Raw genomic sequence first — 22,944 nt, forward strand, 5'->3', positions numbered from 1 at the left:
GGCAAAAAACAAACCAGGAGAACATTTTTGCACCTCAGTGACAGATAAAGAACTAATTCTCCTAAAAAGCTCCAAAAAAGTTAAGGGGGAAAAAAGACCAAATACTAAATAGAAAAAGATGCAAAATACAAGAGTAGAAAGTTGTAGAAAAAAACATTATATATATATAATATAATATATATATTATATAAAGAGAATATATATATTCTCTTAAACTATGAAAGGATGCTTAATTTCATGCATAGTAAGAGAAATTAACATTAAAACTATATTAATAGCATTTCTTACCAAATTGACAAAAATAAAAAAAAACTTGACAATCCACTATATGGTGAGGCTGGGGGTGTGGGGGCCAATATCATCTTATACATTGCAGGGGGCATAGAAAATGATCACAACAAAAGAGAAATTAGCAAAAAAAACAATCCTCAGAATGTACCCTAAAATTGGATCTCTGCACCATAGGCAAGGCTTGCATAAAGTTTTGTTTTTTAAATTCAGCCTCATACGAAACAGCAAAATACTGGAAACCACCTACATGCTTGCTGAACATAAGAGACTGACTGAACAAAGTACAGTACCCCATGCAGGGGAATAATGTGCCACTGTATAGAAGAATGAAAAAGATCCTCAGGACCAATATGGAGTGGTTTTGAGGTTATGCTAAGTGAAAAAGGCAAGCTGTAAGAGCATCGAGATAGAATGCTACATTTTGTGTAAGAAAGATAGGGGTGTTTGATAAATATTTTGAAAAAGTGGAGTCTCAGATCATTGGGAAAAGATGAGATGAGGGGACTGGATAGCTGTGTGTGTGTGTGTGTGTGTGTGTCCTTATTTTTGCAAACAGAAACACAGAAAGGAAATAACTAGAAAGTGGGTAGGAATGGGTGAAAGGGATATGGATGGGAATGAGCCTTCTCTGAGTATTCCTACATATATAATCTTGGATTTTGAACTACGTAAATATTTTACATTTTCAAAATGTAAGTTTAAGGGGCACCTGGGTGGCTCAGTCAGTTGAGCATCTGCCTTCAGCTCAGGTCATGATCGCGGGGTCCTGGGATTGAGCCCCTGTCTGGCTCCCTGCTCAGCGGGGAGCCTGCTTCTCCCTTTCCTCCCTGCTTGTGCTCTCTCTCGCTATCTCTTTTGCTATCTCTGTCTCTCCCTCTCAAATAAATATATAAAATCTTTTTTAAAAAGTAAATTTCATAAAAAAGATGAAGAACAGTAATCTCTCAAACTGAATATAGCTATAAATAAAATAATCCAATTGTATAGCAAATTCATATAGCTCTACAGAAAATAATTTTAATACATTTGGAACTTATATTGTGATTGAGAAATGTTCTAAGAAATAAAGAGACCTGCAAAGAAAGGTTGAGTTTTCATTAAGTGGAGTGTTATTAGTGACACTAGTATTTTTATTTTGGAATTATTTTGTGTAGGCTGTAACAAAGCAGTACATGTATTAATGTAGTAAGGAAACAGAATTGCCACTATGAGAAAAAAGAAATAGCTACATGGAAGATGAGGAAGAACCCTGTAACAATGGATAAAGTCGAATGTATTTGGACAGGTAAAACCACAGCTAGGACTATAATTTAAGGAAATAACAACAAAGAAAAACACTGGTAAATGAAGACAGATACTTGCTTCAGGGTTCCTTACAATAGCAAACATAAAATGGGAATTGTGTCACTATTCTACAGTAAATGGATGGTAAATAGTTAATATAATTTCAAATCAATGGATTATTCCTCTGCCATAAACTGATAAATATGAAAAGTATTTAACATCATGGCCATACTTAAGATAGCATGTGAACTTTAATATGACATGTATGCAAATGCACTGATGAACTCTGATCTTTTTGGAGATAAACACATGGCTGGGATTTTTCTTTTATATATTTGGAATTATCCAAGCTCTAAGGCGATTTACTTAGTCTCCAATTTTTTCAAACACATTTTTTATAGTAGCGTCAGATGTTGCCAACATTAATGACAGAATACCTTTCCATCACTCTCCCCACCTTGTTCTTAAACTGTTCTTTGTGCCACCCTCCCATTTTTGGTGACCAAGCCTTTATGAAGGCAATAATTCAAGACTGGCCCCCCAAATAATTGGTTTCCTCTTCTCAGTCACACAGCCAAAAGGATTTATTTGGAGCCAAAGACGCATAATTCTAGTGTTCCAATGTAGTGCTAGAATTAATAGTGTGTGAAATTTTTGCTGCATGCAACTAATACCAACCAATGCTATTAAAGCAGTATGTTTTGTCAGGATTAAAAAGAAATATTTTGAATGGGCTGGGATTCACCACAGTCTGAATTTCTGCCCTTGAATTAACCATGCCACACCTTATTAATTGTGGCAAAGATGCCATCAACACAGTCAGATGACACTCCTGAACTTCTTGCTCCCCTCTGCTTCAGCAACTATATGGTTTTAGATGCATGATTTATTGTCTAACATCTTGTTGCCAGAGAAACTAGCTCAGTTCACAAAGGCAAGGCATGATTCAGCTCCATATATTAATTTTCTTTTACAACTTCATGGTTTCTCAATTCATCTTGAATTGAGCATGAATATTGGTAAATTATAAGCAGAACATTTAAGGACATGATTAAAAGAAGCTTGGTGAGTTTCTAGTTCCTTGGAACATTTCGAAGAATTTACTTAAATAATGTGAACAATGTAATACAACAGTTAAGTGTCAGGGGGAAAATACTGACGGAGCAGAGAATCGATCTATGATGACTTTTTTTTTTTTTTTTTTGTAATTTACACACTAGAATAATAATTTACTTTGTTTTTTGGAAAAAAAAATGGTAAGAATAAGGGCTGTAGTCACACTTCTACAGTATTTCAAATGCTCCACAGTATCCTTCAAGTAAATTATTTGATTTATCAACTGGAACCAAGAAATTTTGAGCAGCTAGCCATAAAATTAAACATCAAGTCCAGTTGCTGTTACTTATACAATTTATTCAATATACTTTCCAAAGGTTTTATCAACTACTACCTCATATAAAATATCTATTTTTATTTTAGACATTCTAAGATCTACTCTTTTTCAATATTATGCACTAATTTATTTGAAGCATTGACTTTAAAACTATGTAAACACAAATTTTATTTGCATTATTCAGCTATTCCACATTCCTAGCTCTATGTGGGACAGAACTAATATAAGATCTTAAATTAATTTTATTTAGATTTTCATTTGGTATTCACGTATGTAAATAAAAATATGTAGCTAATGCCTTTTAATAATCTTTAATATTCAAACAAAATTGCATGAATGGAATTGATTATTATAGAACTATATTTTCAGAGTCCCCCAAAATAAAATAAATCTCTCTCACTAACCTTTAGTTTCAATAGCAGAGATTTACCTATGGCAAAACTAATCAAGTCAATAGTTAATTTCCCAGATCATCTGTATATGTCCCAACACATAAAACTTCTTTTTTAACTCTCATTAAATTCACACTAAGGTACCATAAAAATGAAGGCGAATGTAATTCATATACAGATACCAAATGACTTATTTATTTAACTTCAAGTAAAGAGAGTGAAATTTAATTTTTAATTAACATTTATAAAAAGAAAAATTATGTCTGGCAAGTAATTTTTAAGCAGATATTACAAATCCTAGTAAGGAAATGTTTAATGAAAATTTAAACATCATCTTAGTATTTTTGAAATATGAATGATGAGCGCAGCTTTTAAAAAAAAAATGCCATTCAATTGCACTACTGGGTATTTACACCAAAGATACAAAAGTAGGGATCCGAAAGGGTGCATGCACCCCGAAGTTTATAGCAGCAATGTCCACAATAGCCAAACTGTGGAAAGAGCCAAGATGTCCATCGACAGATGAATGGATAAAGAAGATGTGGTATATATATACAATGGAATATTATGCAGCCATCAAAAGGAATGAGATCTTGCCATTTGCAACGACGTGGATGGAACTGGAGGGTATTATGCTGAGCGAAATAAGTCAAACAGAGAAAGACAGGTATCATATGACCTCACTGATATGAGGAATTCTTAATCTCAGGAAACAAACTGAGGGTTGCTGGAGTGGTGGGGGGTGGGAGGGATGGGGTGACTGGGTGATGGACACTGGGGAGGGTATGTGCTCTGGTAAGCGCTGTGAATTGTGCAAGACTGTTGAATCTCAGATCTGTACCTCTGAAACAAATAATGCAATATATGTTAAGAAATAAAAAAAGAAGAAGAAGAATGTAGCAGGAGGGGAAGAATGAAGGGGGGGAAATCGGAGGGGGAGAAGAACCATGAGAGACGATGGACTCTGAAAAACAAACTGAGGGTTCTAGAGGGGAGGGGGTGGGAGGATGGGTTAGCCTGGTGATGGGTATTAAAGAGGGCAGGTACTGCATGGAGCACTGGGTGTTATGCACAAACAATGAATCATGGAACGTGACATCTAAAACTAATGATGTAATGTATGGGGATTAACATAACAATAAAAAAAAATTTAAAAAAAAATAAAATAAAATGGGAAAAGAAATGCCATTCAAGATATAATTGAAAATGAAAATTTAGCTAGAGAGTGAGAAGCCTACATAATATAAGAGAAAAAATTATGACTGTGGCTGATGTAGCAATGTGTCTAATTTGTCAGATAATGACCCCACCTGCAAGGGTATTAAAGGTAGGAATTCATGACTCCTAGTTTCAGAAATAACAATAGCTACCACACACAGAGCCAGGACTATGAAACATTATGGTCTTTTATCCTCGTAAAAACCCTAAGAAATAGTATTCTGAACTTCATTGTATGGATGAGGCCATCAAGAATGAGGAAGTGAAGTGACTGACTATAGCCACACAGATAACACTGGTAGAGCCTCTTCACCACTGCTATCCCTTCCACGTTGAGGCGACAGAGCTAAATCCTTCACTTCCAAGGTATTAAGTCAACTCATGCGAATGCTTCTCTACAGGGAACCAGGAAGAAGCTATGGCTTTTGAAAATTATTGCTCCCCAACTAACTTCTAACCACCTTTAATTTAACCTCAACTCAAGCTATATCTTAACTTACGAGTCTTTCAAGAGAGCCAAGTGGCATCAATTTTACACAAGTGCAAACATGTAAAGTGATAGGAAACTGGTCTCCTGAAAGAATTATCAGTAGACTTGGAATTCCACTATAGTGGTGCACCATGCATTAAGCTGGCCTAAATGCCAAACTACATTCCAGCTACTGTAGAAACAAATTAAATTCTCGTATTTTGAATGATATATTGCCAATGCTGATGGCTTTTTGTCAAAGCCAATGTATAAATTAGGAAGAAAAGACAAAGTAAGACCAACACTAATACAGTTTAAAATTGATAACAATCCACAAGGGAGCACAAGATAAAACTCAGCTGTATATTATCAAGGGATCTTCACGTAAAGAAAGACCTTTCTGGTTTAGATCACCCAAGAACTTGGTCTTTAAATATCTTTAATTAGGTATCGGCGCTATTGTGGGAATAAGCATCGCTCTTAAGCTGGTGTTCCAGTCCCAATATGGAGTGTGATAAACTTCATGAGAACTGACTATAGAAACATTTACCAAAGAGATTCAGCAGAACATTTATCCTGTGAGATGCTTGACAAAGAGGTCCATTGTCAAAAAAAGAATGGAAAATGGCCCTAATACATGTCCAACACATCAGTCTCTGAGAAGTTCTGTAACAACAACAAAAAAAACCCTAGCATCTTCCAAACATATTTGATCAGACAAGAGTTTTATCTCATTACACCTTAGTATTCCAATGAATTCACTTGGAGAAATGCTGAGTTACTGTTTTTTAGAGTATTCTCTGTCCCTGAGAGGAAATAAAGTGACTCGTCACAAGGTTACACCCATTTATGGTTAACAGTGATCAACAAATTCTTCCAGCACCACTGGTCCTAACCTGAAATCGGTAATTCCTGGATACAAATTAAAATGTCAAGAAACATCTGGATGATGAAGGACCAAGAGGCACAGAGAAAATGTCTTGGTGAGTGAAGCTGAAAGGTGAATTCTGATCTGTGAGAACTAATGATCCTGTTTCACAACTAAACACAAACAAATAATTCTGCTTAGTTTGGTTAATCCATCGCCTCGAAATTGCTATAGACATTAATCTCAGCAGTCTTAGAAAATTTCATTTTGTCATTAAAAAATATGGGTAAAGTAGCAAATATTTTACTACATTATTTTGCCTTTTAATTGCCACTTTTTATGTAAGATCAACACTATTTTTTCAGGTACTTGAAATTTCACGTTTTAGACTGCTAAGAATGTGTTCACATTCAGAAAAGAGAAAAAAAAACAACTATGGCGAGAGTATTCTTTTATCCCTGAACATACCCACTTTGTGTCAGATATCATACCCAAAGTCTGCCATGTAGGATTTCACGTTTTTATGGTAAACCGAATAAATGTAATAATTTTCAGCCATTTCCCATTCAAAGATGATAAAAGCAAAATTCTCAGAAGAAACTAGCACATACTCTTAAGTTCCTTCCACCCCACTGAGCGGCCTCACAAATTAATATCATGATATCACACTTTATGGCTGAGAAAGCCATTTCAGGTATGTATGTTTCTTAATTGTGTCAATAACTCCATAAATATTACCTCCCCTTCCGCAGAATTTTTCTCCTGTTTATGTCATGTGTCAAATCACATTCCAGTTTTTCCTGCTGTTGGACCAGGTGTCAAATTGTGTGCCAACTTACTTTAGAACCTGATCTTCAAAAAGAAAACAATTTAAGTTATATAAATGCTTAATTATCTATCAGACTCACTGAGTGCTAAGAAGTAGAAATTGAAAAGTGAACCAAAGGCAGATAGTTAAGTAGCCGTGAGTGACCTCCCAAAGTGTCCAACATTAAAATTTGTGTCTAGCTACAAACCATAATCCAACTCACGAGACAACCCTAGCCAGCAGGAATTATCATTGCACAAAGAAACTAAGAAAACTTCCCAGGATCTCTCAGTTAATATGTGCACTGGGATTTGAATCTGGGTCTCTTTGACCCCAAACCTTGTTCTTCCATTTCAAAATACTATTTCAGATTTTGCTGCCATGGCTTTGTAAGGCAGAGAAATATGTCAACACGTTCTTAACTGAAAGCAAATTGCTCTAAAATTATTTTGATGGTTGGGAAAATCTATTTAACTGCTTGCAAATCCAGATAGTTTTAAAAAAAGAACAGTAAGTCTTAGTGCAATGGATTACCGATGGCCCTCTGTGGGCAGGTGTTTGGCTGCAAAGATAAATATGCTTCAACTTCATTTTTGTACAGTTAATATATAAAAAATAGATTTTCATGGGTAAGTATAAATACCAGAACTAGAAAGTATAAATCTCTCATTCTGAAGCGATCCATAGTAGAGCATGGAATTTCGCTGTAAATTGGTAACTCTATCTTGCTTTTGCTACTACAATATATCACATGAGCATCAGTGATACATTTTATTTCTTACTAAAATTTATTCTGATGATGGCTAAAATGTATGCGAGGTATACAACAGATGTGAAAGTTGTATTGTTTTATATGCATTTTTATCACTGAGTCCTTGCAGCAACCAGATAAGCTAAACATGGAGATTATTTCCATAAATTCAGGTGGGGAAACTAAGTCTCAGAGATGCAGAAGAACTAGCTGAGTTACAGCTAGTTATTGGCTTTGAGTCTTGGCCATCTGACCTCAGGGCTTGTGAACTTAATGACTACAAGTTATTAAGCATTCACAATGCACAAGGACACTTGTTGGGTGGTCTGATGTATGAAAAAATGAGCACAAATGTGCTAGTAATAAGAAAAAACAACATATTCTGAAATAAAGGCACTTTTTAAAAGCCATAAAGCCTATTTCTGAAATGATTCCCACTACCCATTTTATCCACTTTGACAATCTTATGATTATAAAGAAAAAAAATCTATTTATATTAGATCACTTTTGAAATAATCCTACAGTACCACTCCCTATAAAGAAGGAAATCATAAACTTGGTTTTATAATGTAATAAGGAAATAGTATCATAAACTGAATTGTGTCCCCACAAAATTCATATGTTGAAGTCCTAATCTCCAGTATTTCAGAATGTGACTGTATTCGGGGGGCTAAGGTCTTTAAAGAGGTAATTAAGTTAAAATGAAGCTGTGAGGATAGGCCCTAATCCAATACCACTGCTGTCCTTAAAACAAGAGGAAATTAGGACATTGATCAGTACAGACAAGACCATGTGAGGACAGAGAAGGAAGACAGCTATCCAGAAGCCAAGATGACGGACCACAGAAGAAAATAACCTTGCTGTTACCTTGATCCGTTCTAGTCTCCAGAACTGTGAGGAAATAAATTTCTGTTATTTTAAGCCACCTAGTCTGTGGTACTTTGTTAAGGCAGTGGGAGGAGATTTATACAAACACCATGATGCACTTTATGTTAACTAAACCCAATCACGTTCAAGGGAAACTGTACTAAAAACCAGTCTTTTTGACAAGCAAATACTGTAGGAAAATTCTCAATACCTTACTGCACAAAATCCCTATTTAAAAAAAAAAAGAAACTATCCATTTAAACTGGTGCTTTTCCCTTGGAGTAATGGTTCTCAAAACTTTGCTAAACACAGGAATCTCTGGGGAACTCTAAAGAAAACATTGATGCTCGAGTCCCACACCAGACATTTTGATTTAATTGATCTGGGTGTGGCCTGCACATCAAGATTTTAAAAGCTCCCCAAGTACTACTCATATCTCTACATTAGAACCCAAGATTAAAAACCCTTTAGAGGGCGGTTCACAATGCAGAATTAATTTATGAAATAAATATCAGATATATCCACAAGATGGCGTATCATTGCATTTGTAAGAACTAAAATTGAGAAACATTTTCAAAATGCAACTCAATACCATCTCATGTAGAACAAATTGGGTTTAGATTGAAATTATACCAGGCAGGAGCAATGGCAAAATGAGTCACAGCCTTCTGAAAAGACCTGAGGTTTAGATAACTCATGTTACTAATCCTGTCTTCAACAAGGGGTCCTCTCTAAGCAAAATGAGAATGTTCATGGCTGCCATGCCCTTGGCCTGCTATTACCTCTGGGCAGAACTGTGGTCCCCCATTCCCTCTCCATAACCCTTCAGGGACCTCATGAACTCTTCGGCAGCAGGGTCCTAAGACACTTGCTATTATAAAAAATATAGAATCTTTATTCAGCCACACACGTTTAGTTAGCTGTACTTCACAGATGGATATACATATATACTGCTCAAATTCAATTCTTGATAAGAGACATACTCTTCTCAAATTTGGGAATTTACACCAACATCCCAGAAAAGACTTAGCCTCTCTGTGATTGCTTGAAAAGAAGTAAAAAGCTTTTAACCATTAGAAAAGATATTCTATACTTTAATGGTAGCTTTTAAAATCTTCCCTTGTTCACTATTGAATGACCATGAAGATGAGGGGCAGATGGAAGAGGCAGAAGCGTTTTAATGCAAATAGATACCTATACCTCCCTCAGCATCCTGATATTTCTGCTACCAAATCTCTGACTAGTTATATAAAGGTTTTTGTTTCCAAGGAAACCAAACCACTGACATCTATGGAATTTAATGAACATAAGAAAGGAACCATGCCATATAATTTACATCTGGAGGTAAATGTGACTCGCTGTCAAAATCATTACACACACAGAGATAATTCTGTGAAATTTTAAGCTCTACTTTTCTCCATTTAGTAAAGATGTAAATAAATACTTTTATGGAAACGGGATGACAACAAACAAACAAAAACTCTTGCAACATGTCAGGTAAATTAAGAAATAGGTAGAACCAAGAACATGGGTCAAAGTTAGAGCTCCTTGGCGATTGAGAGAAAAAGAAAGAAACCTTTATTTTGTTGTATAAAGGGTTTTCTTCTTCCCTCAACTTCAAATATCTGCATCACATTTTTATGACTGTGGCTTCACACAATGGTGGAATCTTTACAAAGTCAGGGAAATAGCTTATAATCAGCAAAGGGGGACAATAAATAAAACACTCATTTCAACTCCCGGCCTCATGGATGATTCATTGAAATCACTGTTGTAGAACATCCAAATAACAGCTCATTATGAGATTTATATATTGGCATCCAGATCCTATGATGAGCTATTTGGGATTTGACAACCCTTAAATAAATAGCCTATTTTGGATATTAGCAGGAAATGCTGTGGATATAGGGGAAAAATTAAAGCATATATAAAATGGTATCTTCAATAAAATTAAAAGTGTACAAAAGTGAGAAAAAAAGCTAGAAGGAAATTCCACCATTTTACCTAGATGACTACTCCCTCCTTCTTGAAATACTTTTTTAGATATCCAGAAAATACTCTCTTCTGATTTTTCTCCCTCCTCACTGGTTGCTCCTTCTGTCTTTTCCTTTTTTTTTTTTATTGTGGTAAAATATGCATGCCATTAACTTTACCATCTTAATGATTTTCAAGTATATAGGTTACTGACATTAGGTAATATTCATTGTTGTGTTATGCAACCATCAACCACCATTCATCTCCAGAACTTTTTAATTTTGTCAAACTGAAACTCTGTACCCATTAAATAATAACTTCCCATTCTCCTCTTCTCTCCTCCCAGTCCCTGGAAACTGCCATTCTACTTTCTGGCTCTATGGATTTGCCTACTCTAGTTACCTCATATAAGTGGAATCCTATAATATGTGTCCTTTTATGTCTGGCTTATTTCACTTAACATAATGTCTTCAAAGTTTATCCATGTTAGAGCCTGCGTCAGAATTTCATTCCTTTTTAAGGTTGAATAATTATCCATTGTGTGTGTGTGTGTGTGTGGTGTGTGGCATGTGTGTGTTTGTGTTTATGTGTACCATATTTTGTATATCCATTCATCTAGTGTTGGATATGTTGGTTGTCTTCACCTTTTGGCTATTTTGAATAATGTCACTGTGAACACTGGTGTACAAATATCTGTTTGAAGCCTCTGCTTTCTTTTTTCTTTTTTTTTTTTTTTGATTTTATTTATTTATTTGAGAGAGAGAGCCCAAGAGGAGGTAGGGTCAGAGGGAGAAGCAGACTCCCTGCCGAGCAGGGACCCCGATGTGGAACTCAATCCCGGGACTCCAGGATCATGGCCTGAGCCGAAGGCAGTCGCTCAACCAACTGAGCCACCCAGGCGCCCTGAAGCCTCTGCTTTCAATTCTCTTGGGTATATACCATTCTCAATCTCTTTCCTGGCTCTTTTTCATCTTTTCGAAGTTTAAATGCTGGAGGTCCCAGGGCTCAGGTTATCAGTCCTTTTCCTTCTATACCTATATTCCATAAGAGACCTCACTTAGTTTTGAGATTTAAATATTCGCTTACAACTCCATGGCCAACCTTGCCCCCGAACACCAGTATATCCAAATAGGCCATCATCAGATAGAAGTCAAATAGGCACCTCAAACTTTAACTGTCCAAAAACCCAACTCTGAGTTTTTCTGATTAAATGTGTTTCTTCCTTCCCAACTTAGGACATGGCAACTCAATTCTTCCACTTTCCCAGGTCAAAACACTAAGCAGGGGTGCCTGGGTGGCTCAGTCGTTAAGCGTCTGCCTTCGGCTTAGGTCATGGTCCCAGGGTCCTGGGATCGAGCCCCGCATCGGGCTCCCTGCTCAGCGGGAAGCCGGCTTCTCCCTCTCCCACTCCCCCTGCTTGTGTTCCTCTTCTCGCTATATCTCTCTCTGTCAAATAAATAAAATCTTTAAAAAAAAAAACAAAACACTAAGCATTGTTCTTGATTCCTTTTTCATACCTCACATCCAATGCATTCACAAATTCTGTGGTGCTACCTTCCAATTCAGATTCTGACTTTTTTTTTCCCATTAGCTCTACACCTCTCAGTCAAAATCATTATCAACACTGCCCCAGATATTTGCAATAGCCATTTGGTTGGCGTCCCTTCTTCTTCCTTTTTCTTCCTTTCTTTTCTATGGTCTACGTTCCATGCAGTGAGTGGTCAGTGATGTTTTTAAAAGCAAAATCAGATCTTATCACTACTCTGCTCAGAACTTTCAGATCCCTTCTTAGGTCTCTCAGAAGAAAAAACCACAGTCATTAGCATGGTTTACAAGGCCAAAATAATATGCCCCTGGCTACTTCCTGGACTTTATCATCCTTTCTGTCTTGCACTCTACTGTAACCTACTGGCTTCTTCGCTACTCCTCAAATATATCAAGCATGTTCCCACTTCAGGGCCTTTGCTCTTGCTCTGCCCTCTGCCCAGAATGCTGCTCCTTTTCTTAATTAATGTCTCCGTTCATATCACCTCATCTTGTCAATAGAACTTACTCCATTATGACTCTGGAAAGCAGCAAGTACTCTACCACTCATGGTCAATGGTCTCTACCACTCATTGTCAATGGTCTCTGCCCTGCTTTGGGTGTCTCAGTGGGACTTATCTGTTACCTGTTTCCCCCACCCAGTGAGATGCTGGAGTCTGCTTGTAGGGCTAGACACTGTGGTGTATATTGCTTTACAAATCTGCATTTAATGACTTTAGAAGCCATCATTTTTATTTAGGGATTAGGAAAACAAAAGCTGATCAATTTTTAAAATTTCATTTTACTGTAATCTATCTTACATGATTCTAATGATACTATAAGCCACACAGAATTACTGTACTCTAGATATATACGAGGAACTTGTATTCCAATTAACATTACACATCTGAAATAAACTGTACTTTATCAATAGAATGAGTTGGTTAATTGTCAGCTAAGTACGTGGAGCAGTTTTCTTTGGACGACACACAATTTAAAAATAAGATGATAGAAATATTTTTCAATGGTATTGCTACAAGTATCATTTTTTTTTTTTTAAAGATTTTATTTATTTATTTGACAGAAAGAGACACAGTGAGAGCAGGATCACAAGCAGGGGGAGTGGGAGAGGGAGAAGCAGGCTTCCTGCTGAGCAGGGAGCCCGATGCGGGGCTCGATCCCAGGACCCTGGGATCATGACCTGAGCCGAAGGCAGACGCTTAACGACTGAGCCACCCAGGCGCCCCATTGCTACAAGTATTATTGAGAGTGAATGTCAGCAACAGTTTTTATGTTGGAAACCTGGGACAGCTTCCATAATCACAGGGTCTCTATGGAGTCCAAAGCAATGCTACAATTGCTTTCAAGAAGCCATGTGCAAAATTTCACATAAATCTTTCTTCTTTTCTTTTATTTTTGTTTGCATTGCACCTTACCTTGGTTAGAATGTGACCTGATTTTTTTTACTAAATTCATCTGATTTTCTACAACCAAGGTAAGAAGTTTTAGGGCATGCAAACTTCTCAACATTAGGTTTATAATCTGTAAGATGGTGTGCCTTGGCTTGATTAACTTCCCATTTTTTTTTTTTAAACAGTTATTTATTTATTTATTTATTTGAGAGAGATAGAGAGCACAAGTCAGCGAGGGGCAGAGGGAGAGAATCTCCAGCAGACTCCCCACTGAGAACAGAGCCCAACACGGGGCAGGATCCCAGGACCCTGAGATAGTGACCTGAGCTGAAACCAAGAGTCGGATGCTTAACCGACTGAGCCACCCAGGTGCCACAACTTCTCATTTTAAAAATTGGAATCAAGGGTTAACCCAACTTACACACCTAAAATCCTGTGCCCTCCCGACCCCATTTCATAGATGAGAAAGTAGAGGGACAGACAAAAACGTGTTACTGGCAGAACTGGCATCCAAACCCACATCTCCGTCTACTTTTCAATACACCTACAGATGGAATACGCCCTAAGAATCCTGAGGATAAAGAAACTATCTTTTGGGGCGCCTGGGTGGCTCAGTTGGTTAGGCGACTGCCTTCGGCTCAGGTCATGATCCTGGAGTCCCTGGATCGAGTCCCGCATCGGGCTCCCTGCTCAGCAGGGAGCCTGCTTCTCCCTCTGACCCTCCCCCCATCATGTGCTCTCTCTCTCTCATTCTCTCTGTCTCAAATAAATAAATAAAAATCTTTAAAAAAAAAAAAAAAAGAAACTATCTTTTTGTGTGTGTGTTTATTCTTTTTCTTATTTTATTATGTTAATCACCATACATTACATCATTAGTTTTTGATGTAGTGTTCCATGATTCATTGTTTGCGTATAACACCCAGTGCTCCATTCAATACGTGCCCTCTTTAATACCCATCACCAGGCTAACCCAGCCCCCCACCCCCCTCCCCTCTAGAACCGTCAGTTTGTTTCTCAGAGTCCATAGTCTCTCATGGTTCGTCTCCCCCTCCGATTTCCCCACCTTCATTTTTCCCTTCCTACTATCTTCTTCTTTTTTTTTTTTTTTAACATATAATGTATTATTTGAGAAACTATCTTTTCAGTAGCATTTTTTGAAAACTTTCTGATGTGGCCCATAGTAAAAAAAATACACTTCATGTTGGGATCCAGAACATACATTCACATGCACGAAAGAAGTTTCACAAAACAACTTGCTCTGCATAAGATGCTGATATTTTTCATTCTAGTCAGATCTATTTCATTTTACTAATGCCGTACATGAGCCATGAAATTGATCTGCTTGGGTGAGGAACCACCACTAATAGATCAGAAACCACAGTGATAAACCCTCTTTTTAAAAGTAAAGCTCATTTTGAAATGAAGACCGAGAGAATATGTGTACTTAGCACATGCAAGATGCATATCCCATAGCACTTTGCCTCTATGTGCCCTTTATAAGCCTGGGAGGGAGGCAGAGAGAGAGCGAAGAAGGAAACATAAACACCTTTTAGATTTCAAAGGATAAGATTTTTTTTCTCTTTTACTTTTTTCCATGTGGATAAAAATCTTCCAATTTCTCTCCAGTGAGAAATTTTGAAACTGATAACTAGAACAAAGGCTGCATACAGAAAAGCCAATCTGGAATTTCATATACTGTGTTGGGAGTTGACATTTAAAATTCGTTAATGGGCAACACATAGAAGATTTTCCATTTCTTATAAATGTTATTTCCAATCACAGCAGGCATAGGAAACAGTTCATCTTCAGCTAGATCGTGAATTTTTATGTAATGAGATGCTGTGAAAAACAAAAATAATACCAATACACAGATAAATATTTGCAGGGGGTGCCTGAGTATTTTGATAAATAATATCTGCTCCACACATGTTCTTCCTTCCTTTACGGTCTATAAAGCCCCCAGAATGTCTTCCACTCAATCTGTCTTCATGTTACATTGCCCACCCATCCGGAGTTTCCATGCTTCTCTCACTCCATAGTGATTATCTTGACACTTTTTAATCTTATGCTCTGGGTCCTGCTGCTTTTATTCAAGCCAACACAATGGTCTCCTCTTACTTATCCCCACCCCCACCCCATCCCCGCCCCCGGGGCCATTCGCTTCCTTCTACAAGGTGGTTATATTCAGGAAGCTGGTCTCTCTTTTGATTCCCCTATCCAACTGCTGCTACTTGAGGAAGCCTGGAGCTGCAAGCAGAGGATGGCCACAAATGGGATCCTGAGGATGGAAGAAAAACCGCTTCCAGAACCTTGGAAGCCAGACTGGCAAGAGAAAGAAATACATATTCCCTGGTGACAGTTTTTGAGGAGGTGTGTGAGCCTTCACCTGGACCCTACACTTCCATTGGCATTTTCAATGCATTCCAATCATTTCTAATAACTTTTTTTTATTTATCCAGTTTGAGTTGGGATTTTCTTTTGCAACTGAAAGACTTTTAAACTGATAGTAATATCACCTTCTTTCGGGCATGTCAAACCACAAAGCCCCTTTTGGCCAAGCCCGTCCCCCAATCTCTCTTTACAACATAAACTTTTCCACATTAAGAGAATTAAAAACTGACTTCCTGTGAATCTGATGGAAATTTTTAATAATAATAAATACAAAAATAACAATAACACCAATAACAGTGGCTAATATTTAGCAAGTGCTTATTAAATAGCAGTGATAAGTTAAGGCAGCGGTGCTCAGATTTTGCTGCAAATCTTTTCAAAAGCCCTTTTCAAAAATCTACACTACACTTGGAACACCAGAATCTTTGCGGGTAGGAAACAGGCATCATCGGTTTTTAAAGCTCTCCAGGTGATTCCACAGCAGTCAAATTTGAGAACTCCTCTACTAAAGATTTGCTAATGAATTTTCATTCAGTCCTTATGGCAATGATATGAAGTGCCCATTCATTATTCTTCTTATTATTATTATTATAATTACTGTTATTGTTGTCATTATTATGATCACCATGTCGCCCATGAGGACGCCTGATGCAACAGAACCCGGGTTTTAAAATACTAAAGTCAACTGAAGTTCTTGAACACCAGCAAGGAACGGAAAGGAAAGAAGCCAAGAACATTGATAATCCACAGAGAAAGCAATCTTTGGTGGAAAAAAAAACAAAACAAAAACGGTAAAAGCCAGAGTATTCTGAGTGCACACGTCTGTCCTTAAGAAAAGTATTTTAGGATCTAATAGTGGTTTATCAGCTGAGCACAGAACAGACCCTGGTTCTGTTCCTTTATCATCATTCAATAGACATGTATCCCATGGCATCCATAAATGAAACACTGAACTGATAAGCAGGCTGGGTCCTGCAATGAAGGAGAGAGACAGAAGCCCCAGAGCTGACTTGGCCTCTGATGCTTGCAGACAAAGGGAGTCTGACAGCGTGTAGGCAGCAGTTTTAACCAATATTGATCATGAAATTTCAAGTTAGGCCAATACACTTGCATTAAAAGGCAAACTTTATGACTATGTTATCAATAAAGTTCTTGGAACTAACAGGTTCCTGTGAAACTTGGCTGGAACGCTTTGGGGGAAAGAAGAAGAAAATTTCTTTCCCACACTAAAAACTGAACAATTCTGAATCACCAGTGAAGCATTAATAATGACAAGCTTGCTGCAAAATTAAAAGACCAAACAACTGCAATTCTATTATATTACAAAGAGGTGAAGGCAAATAAAAGACTTTGCCCATGAAAATACTTAGAGAAACCTTTGCGAAGTAATTCGGATTTTTCTGTCTTTTCATTTTTCACATTTTCCTATAGATGGGCTTAACTCCTACAGCAGTAAAGGCAGTATTTGGGTGTTTTTCCATGGCAGAATTTGCCAGCAACTATTGCACTGTTACATATCTGAAGAATAATCATTCTAGGTGATTTTTTTTTCTCTTTCTGCCTCTCCACAGCAACAGATCATTTTTAATGTCAAGGAAAGTATTTTGACTTTTAAAGAATAAAACAAAAGTTGCAGGCAGATACTCAAATAGAAAATCGCTAGTTTTATATCAATTATGGTAAGAGGCAGGAGTTCCTGAATGGCACCTGTACTTCCCTATTTGACAATATTATCTTTGCTAGAAAGGAAGTATTTAGAATACTAAGATTTAAATACAATAAGGAGTAGTTTCCCACTTTCATGACAAGTCAACACACTCTGTTACTAGACTCCACCAGAGAATCTAAGTTAAAAAAAATGTATGTATGTTCTTTATTCAACATTTTTAAACAATCTTCAAAAAATAAATAAACTGCAAACACTGCTTTGAATATGTCTGCAGTAAGTTTTTCAAGCGAAAATGAATTGATGGGCCCCACAACCGATCCAATCCCAAAGTTCTGCAGATCTTCACTAGTGACATTTATAGAAGAACTTCAGAGCCTTTGGCTTCATGGATGGAATGATGGCAGTTGCAAAGTATTAGAACTACAATTCTAATTATTCTAATTATACTATAATTATTCATCTTGTCTAAAGGTTAGTTCATGTATGAATAGGAGGTTCAAGGAAGGTTTCAAGTAATTTCAAGCACATCTTAACTATTGAGAATTACCCAGCATCTCTAGCATTGTGATATATTTTTCAAACAAAACTAAAATTAGAGCACAGACAGCAAGCTCCTATGTCCAACTGCCTATATATTTACTCCCTGTTACCTTCTTTTAACAAAAGTGGGAATGTTTAAGGCATAGAGGCTTCTGGAAGGACTGGCTGTTTTATTGTGTTTTACAACATCGACAGCAGAGAAACTTTTAGTTGGGGCAATTAATTGATACCATGACACAGCTAAACAATCAAAGCAGCATCTGGTGTGGGCACAAGGCTCCACTTCCTACCTTGGGAGCTTTGGCATGCTTCCCGCATCTGGCATCCTTGACAAGGCTGAGATCTAACAGCTCCGTCTCCTGGAAGGCAAAAATGTGAAATTGTTAAGCATCCACACAGATCTCTTTTCTTTGTTTTATATCATTGACATCACTTTTTAAAAAATAATGTTCTCTTGGGATCTGCCTGGAGATTTCTCTGCAGTTAGGATATTTTTTTTTTCTCTCACATCGTTTACCAATGGAATTGGAATGGAAACAGCAAGATAGCTAACTTCTAACTGTTCGGTTTACTGTATGTTCTAAGACATTTTGAAAGTATAATGGGCATGGTTAGGGGCCCCAGTCTATACTATGAGCCATTCCTAAGTCATGATGAACTGGGCCTTCCTGTCCTGTAGTTGAAAAAATAATCCCGAGAGTCGGTCTTAGTGTGAGGATATGTGAATGGCATGGGGTTTTGGGGAAGAGGGGTGGAAGAGGCTCCCATCAGCTCACCTGGCCAAGGGAAAGAGATAAATCTGCCTCACCTACCTACCCCCTCCCTAGCCTTTAGCACACCTATCTTATGCCCCGATCTTTTCATTTATTCATTATATATTACTGAACACCTATAAAATGCAAGTTACTCTAGGATACAAGATACATACAATATGATAGTGCCTCTGGATGTACCTGCCATCAAACAGGGGAGTAAAGAAGTATATATACATAAGACATGGGAGAATGTGCTCATGCCAACTTTAAAGTTAACTGCTATGGGGGTCAAAAGAGAAAAGAAAGTTGTTCCCCCAGGGTCCCAGAGAAAAGTCCTTGGAAGAGTCATTGAGCATGGAGAAGAGGAGTTGGAAGGCATAACATTGGCAAATCCAGATGAGAAAGGACTAGAGTTTTGGGCAGAGCCTTGAGATATTCACAGCCTTTAGATGTTTAGAGATGGAGAACATTGCAGGTAGGGAGGAGGACAGGGATAGAGGGGCATCCAAGAGGAAGAAAGAGCACAGGGAAGATGTAATGGCACTGTGGGAAGGGATTCTCATGGGCAACATTCATTGTTCCATTCCTGGGGCACAGAACATATGAAGAAAAGTCATGGGAGATGATACCAGAAAGGGATACAGGCAAAAGGATGGAAACCCTGAGAGTCCATCTTAGAACACTGAGCCATGAGGTTTGTGACACCCACATCACCGAGTTATACAGTAGACCCTACATCAGTGAGATGGAACTATACTGCAACGAACAGTCATCTTAAAGTGACTCCAGCCATCCATCCAACCCATGCTGATAACAAAAGAGTTGGATGCAGCCATCCTATCCCCTTCTCCTTGTAGGAGGCACTACATCATTATTTAGCTACTCAGACTCTCTGGACAGGAGTGGGTGTAATTTCTCATAGGTCTTAATGTCCCCAAGTTCTCGTAGCTGGGGTTCCCAGACAATTCCTTCAAACAGCTGCCACCAATTCCAAATGTTCTATGCAAAATGGTCTGATTCATTTCTTGCACCTAAGGTTGATCTCATGAGTACAGTATAACAGTCATGGGGGAGGTAGAGTCTGTCTGCTGGGATGCACAACAACCACACAGCAGGTCCAACAACACCTGGCTCCCGCATACCTTCTCTGTGAAGGCAGGTCAAGAAACAGTGCCTTCTTTTCTTTTGCTCGCCCTAGCTGTCTAAGTTTGCTTTTCCTCATTTTAGCGGATCCCTCGACCCGTTCCTTGCCAAGTGTGACTCTGGAAATCCTCCCAAACTCTGGGGTGTGACAGGGAGCCACCCAGCAAAGATCTTGCAGGACAGAACAACTGGTGCCAAAGTTCCCCTAAGGCCATACCATCCACAATACTGAACGTCACCTCATGAGTGCTAGAAAAGAATGGCATCAATGCAGGGCTCAATGCCTCACTTAGGGAAATGCATAATAAAGTCCTCAGACTTGAGGAGTTGGAACATCTGGTCTGGGTTTCTTATCTCCACAGTAAGACTATCAAAACTTGTGTTGGAAGGAGAGACACAAGAAGAGAACCAGGCTTGAAGAAGCTTCATCCAGAAAACCAGAACCAAGTGGACATTTGAGAGACAGGAGACCAAATGAAGCTACCTTCATTAGGTAGGTAACTGGAAGAAAGATGAGAACCGTAATATGGAGGAAGAATTGCCTAAAGGGAAGACAGAAGACATGGATAGCCCGAGGGTTTACATATTCCAAACTGGGACTTGGAAGGATGGACAAAATGATGATGCATTTTGGAGATGTTGGTTTGAGGGGTTTATCCAAGTGGAAATGCCAGTCATCAATTCCCTGGAGTATTATTTATCAAATGCTGCAACATGTCAGGTACACGCTTGGTACTGAGGAATGACACCAAAATAGAAAACAGACAACTGTTTTGAGCAGCTCCTTCACAAAGCCAATTATTATACTCTAAAGGAGACATTTCAAAGTATACTGCAGATGTGGGCTATGACATCTTTTCAGCTAATACACAAGGATGAGAAACAGTTTGCCAGCCTTACAATTCTGTGGTTTTGAGGGGGGAGGAGGGTTACAGGAAGAGGAAACAGTAGGTGCAAATGCACAGAGGCAGGAATTGTGTGCAGGAAACTGCAAGTCACTCGAGATACACAACAGGGGTTCATGGAGAGTTATCACAAACACTTCTGGACGTGGTAGGCATTACATGTGTGTCCTCTTTATAATTATCCATAAGACACTGACATTTATGTGTAGTACACTTTTCCATATATGTTACATGATGTTTTACATATATGCAGGATAGAAATCAGACACACACACATAATACATGCACGTAATTTTATAGCCACATTTTCTTTTCAAAGAAGTTCCTCCCAGTTGAGGAAACAATAGACTTAAATTTCACTTATTTGTTTATACACACAAAACCCAAATTGAGTTCACAAAGAACTAGATCTTAGCAGGAGTCATTATATAGACTTTTACATTACAGATAATGAACACTGTTTTCTACTCTCAACTCAAGAGGAAACATTCATTCCCCAAGTCACAGAGGGGTACTTAACAACAGCTGCCCTGGGGATTCATTCCAATACCACAGCGACTAAGAAACTTCTTTTGCTTGCGTGTAAAATTGTGTGTGCAGAAAAACCACCGCAGGGCACTATCAACGTGGGTAATGTGGCATGGGAAAGACCCAGGTGGAAAAGCTGTCCATGGACTCACTGGAGTAGAAAGCAATGATTAAAATAGTATCTCCCACTTCTATTAACATGCAATAGCCTCCCCTCTGGGGTTTAACAATAGCCCATTCTGTCTCCTCCAATAAAAAGAAAATGTGGAACCCAATGCACAGGACCACAAAAACATTGTTTGTGTCATTAAAACTTTTTCTAGGTTAATTTTCTCAAGTAAATAGTTTGAACAACTCACTCTCATTACTAGAAAGCAGTGAAATGGTCCCTTTCTCGGTTCATTTAAGAGATACTGATTTCTGGCTTTATGGAATTCACTATTCCTTTACTCATTTCTTTAAGAGAGGGAGGTCACATGACGTTTAAGTAGGAAGGGCCCCCCATGGGTTCGAAGAAGGGCCCTAAAATTAACTGGTTATGTATTCAACCAATCATTGTCCCATACCAAGCATCAACTGTATCATCTATAAAATGAGTATGATAACACTTTCTATATCAGTGGCTCTCAAATCTTAGCCTGCATTAGAGTCACCTGGAAAACTTAAAACACAGACTGGCTGGGTGCCATCCATCTGTTTCTGGTTCAGCAGGACTGGGATAGGCCTGAGACTCTGCATCTCTCATAAGCTCTCAGGTGCTGTGGATGCTGCTGGTCCATAGAACACACTTTGACAAGCTCCAATATACACTCATTCATGCGGTTGTTATTAGAAGGCTTTTTAGGTGACTATGATTGATAAAATTATACATTACTTAATATGTTATAGTACGTTCTAGGAAGAATCTACAACTGTCATTTCTTTATACGGGAAAGTGTCAAATAAAAATATTTACCTACTGAATGCAAACACATGCCTAGTGGTGAATAATCTAGGCTTTAGTTCAGTTTAATTGAAGAAAAACCACTGAATGACAGATGGCATCAACACCAATTCTAATAAGTGTTCTTAGCATTAAATTTCACCCTATACAAGCAAATGTCTCTGTTCACAAATTTAAGCAATCACTGACATTAGTTTGTTTGCTGAAAATGTTATACTAGATAACCTTTATTTTACACTTAATAACGTTAGAGACATCCTTAGAAAAGTGAAAGAAGGAAACTGGTTCTCTCTCACCTCTAAACCCATCCAACAATGGAAAGAGGGTTGGAGTGTCCAAAGGCCTGCGGGCTACCTTGACCAGTAAAACAAGATTGAACTAATAGACCCCCTTTATTTCCAAGGCACACAATGCCCCCCTACAAAGCTTGGAAACCACACTCAGAGGAACCCTTCCCCATTTATCCACTGAAGTTTTGACAGATGTGCCTTCTCCCTTTGTCAGTACGGATGAAAGTGAATTAACAGTAATCAAGGATTTATTTTTGATATTTTGAATGAGTGATGAGAAAAGCTAAGGGAAGACCAAATTATCTCTGATGTTTACTATTCAGCAGAAAGATTTCAATCCATCAGCCACAAACCCACTGTGAGGTAGATGAGCCATGAAATGCACTGCAAACTCAGGAAAGAATAAAATTCAAAAACCAACTCTTTTCCAGAATACCAATTCCTGTGCATTGTCATCAAATTCCATTGTCACCCAATATAATAACGTACTTCAAGTTCACACAATATATAATCAGAGCAGCAATTACAG

The 22,944-nt window shown here is 38.0% G+C and overlaps 1 protein-coding gene across 5 annotated transcripts in view; it reads right to left on the reverse strand.

Annotated features, from left to right (window-relative positions):
- PLCB1 (phospholipase C beta 1) overlaps positions 1 to 22,944 on the reverse strand; it is a 663,588-nt gene that overhangs the window by 428,596 nt on the left and 212,048 nt on the right. For all 5 annotated transcript variants that reach the window (XR_013441954.1, XM_036122370.2, XM_036122371.2 and 2 more), the window contains exon 3: positions 18,142 to 18,210. Coding sequence is in view for 4 of the 5 variants with exons in the window: in XM_036122370.2 (XP_035978263.1) it covers positions 18,142 to 18,210 (69 nt within the window). In the remaining variant the exon portion in view is untranslated. The remainder of the gene's footprint in view (positions 1 to 18,141; positions 18,211 to 22,944) is intronic.

Source organism: Halichoerus grypus, chromosome 10 (genome assembly GCF_964656455.1).
Source record: "Halichoerus grypus chromosome 10, mHalGry1.hap1.1, whole genome shotgun sequence".
NCBI classification, from domain to species: Eukaryota; Metazoa; Chordata; class Mammalia; order Carnivora; family Phocidae; genus Halichoerus; species Halichoerus grypus.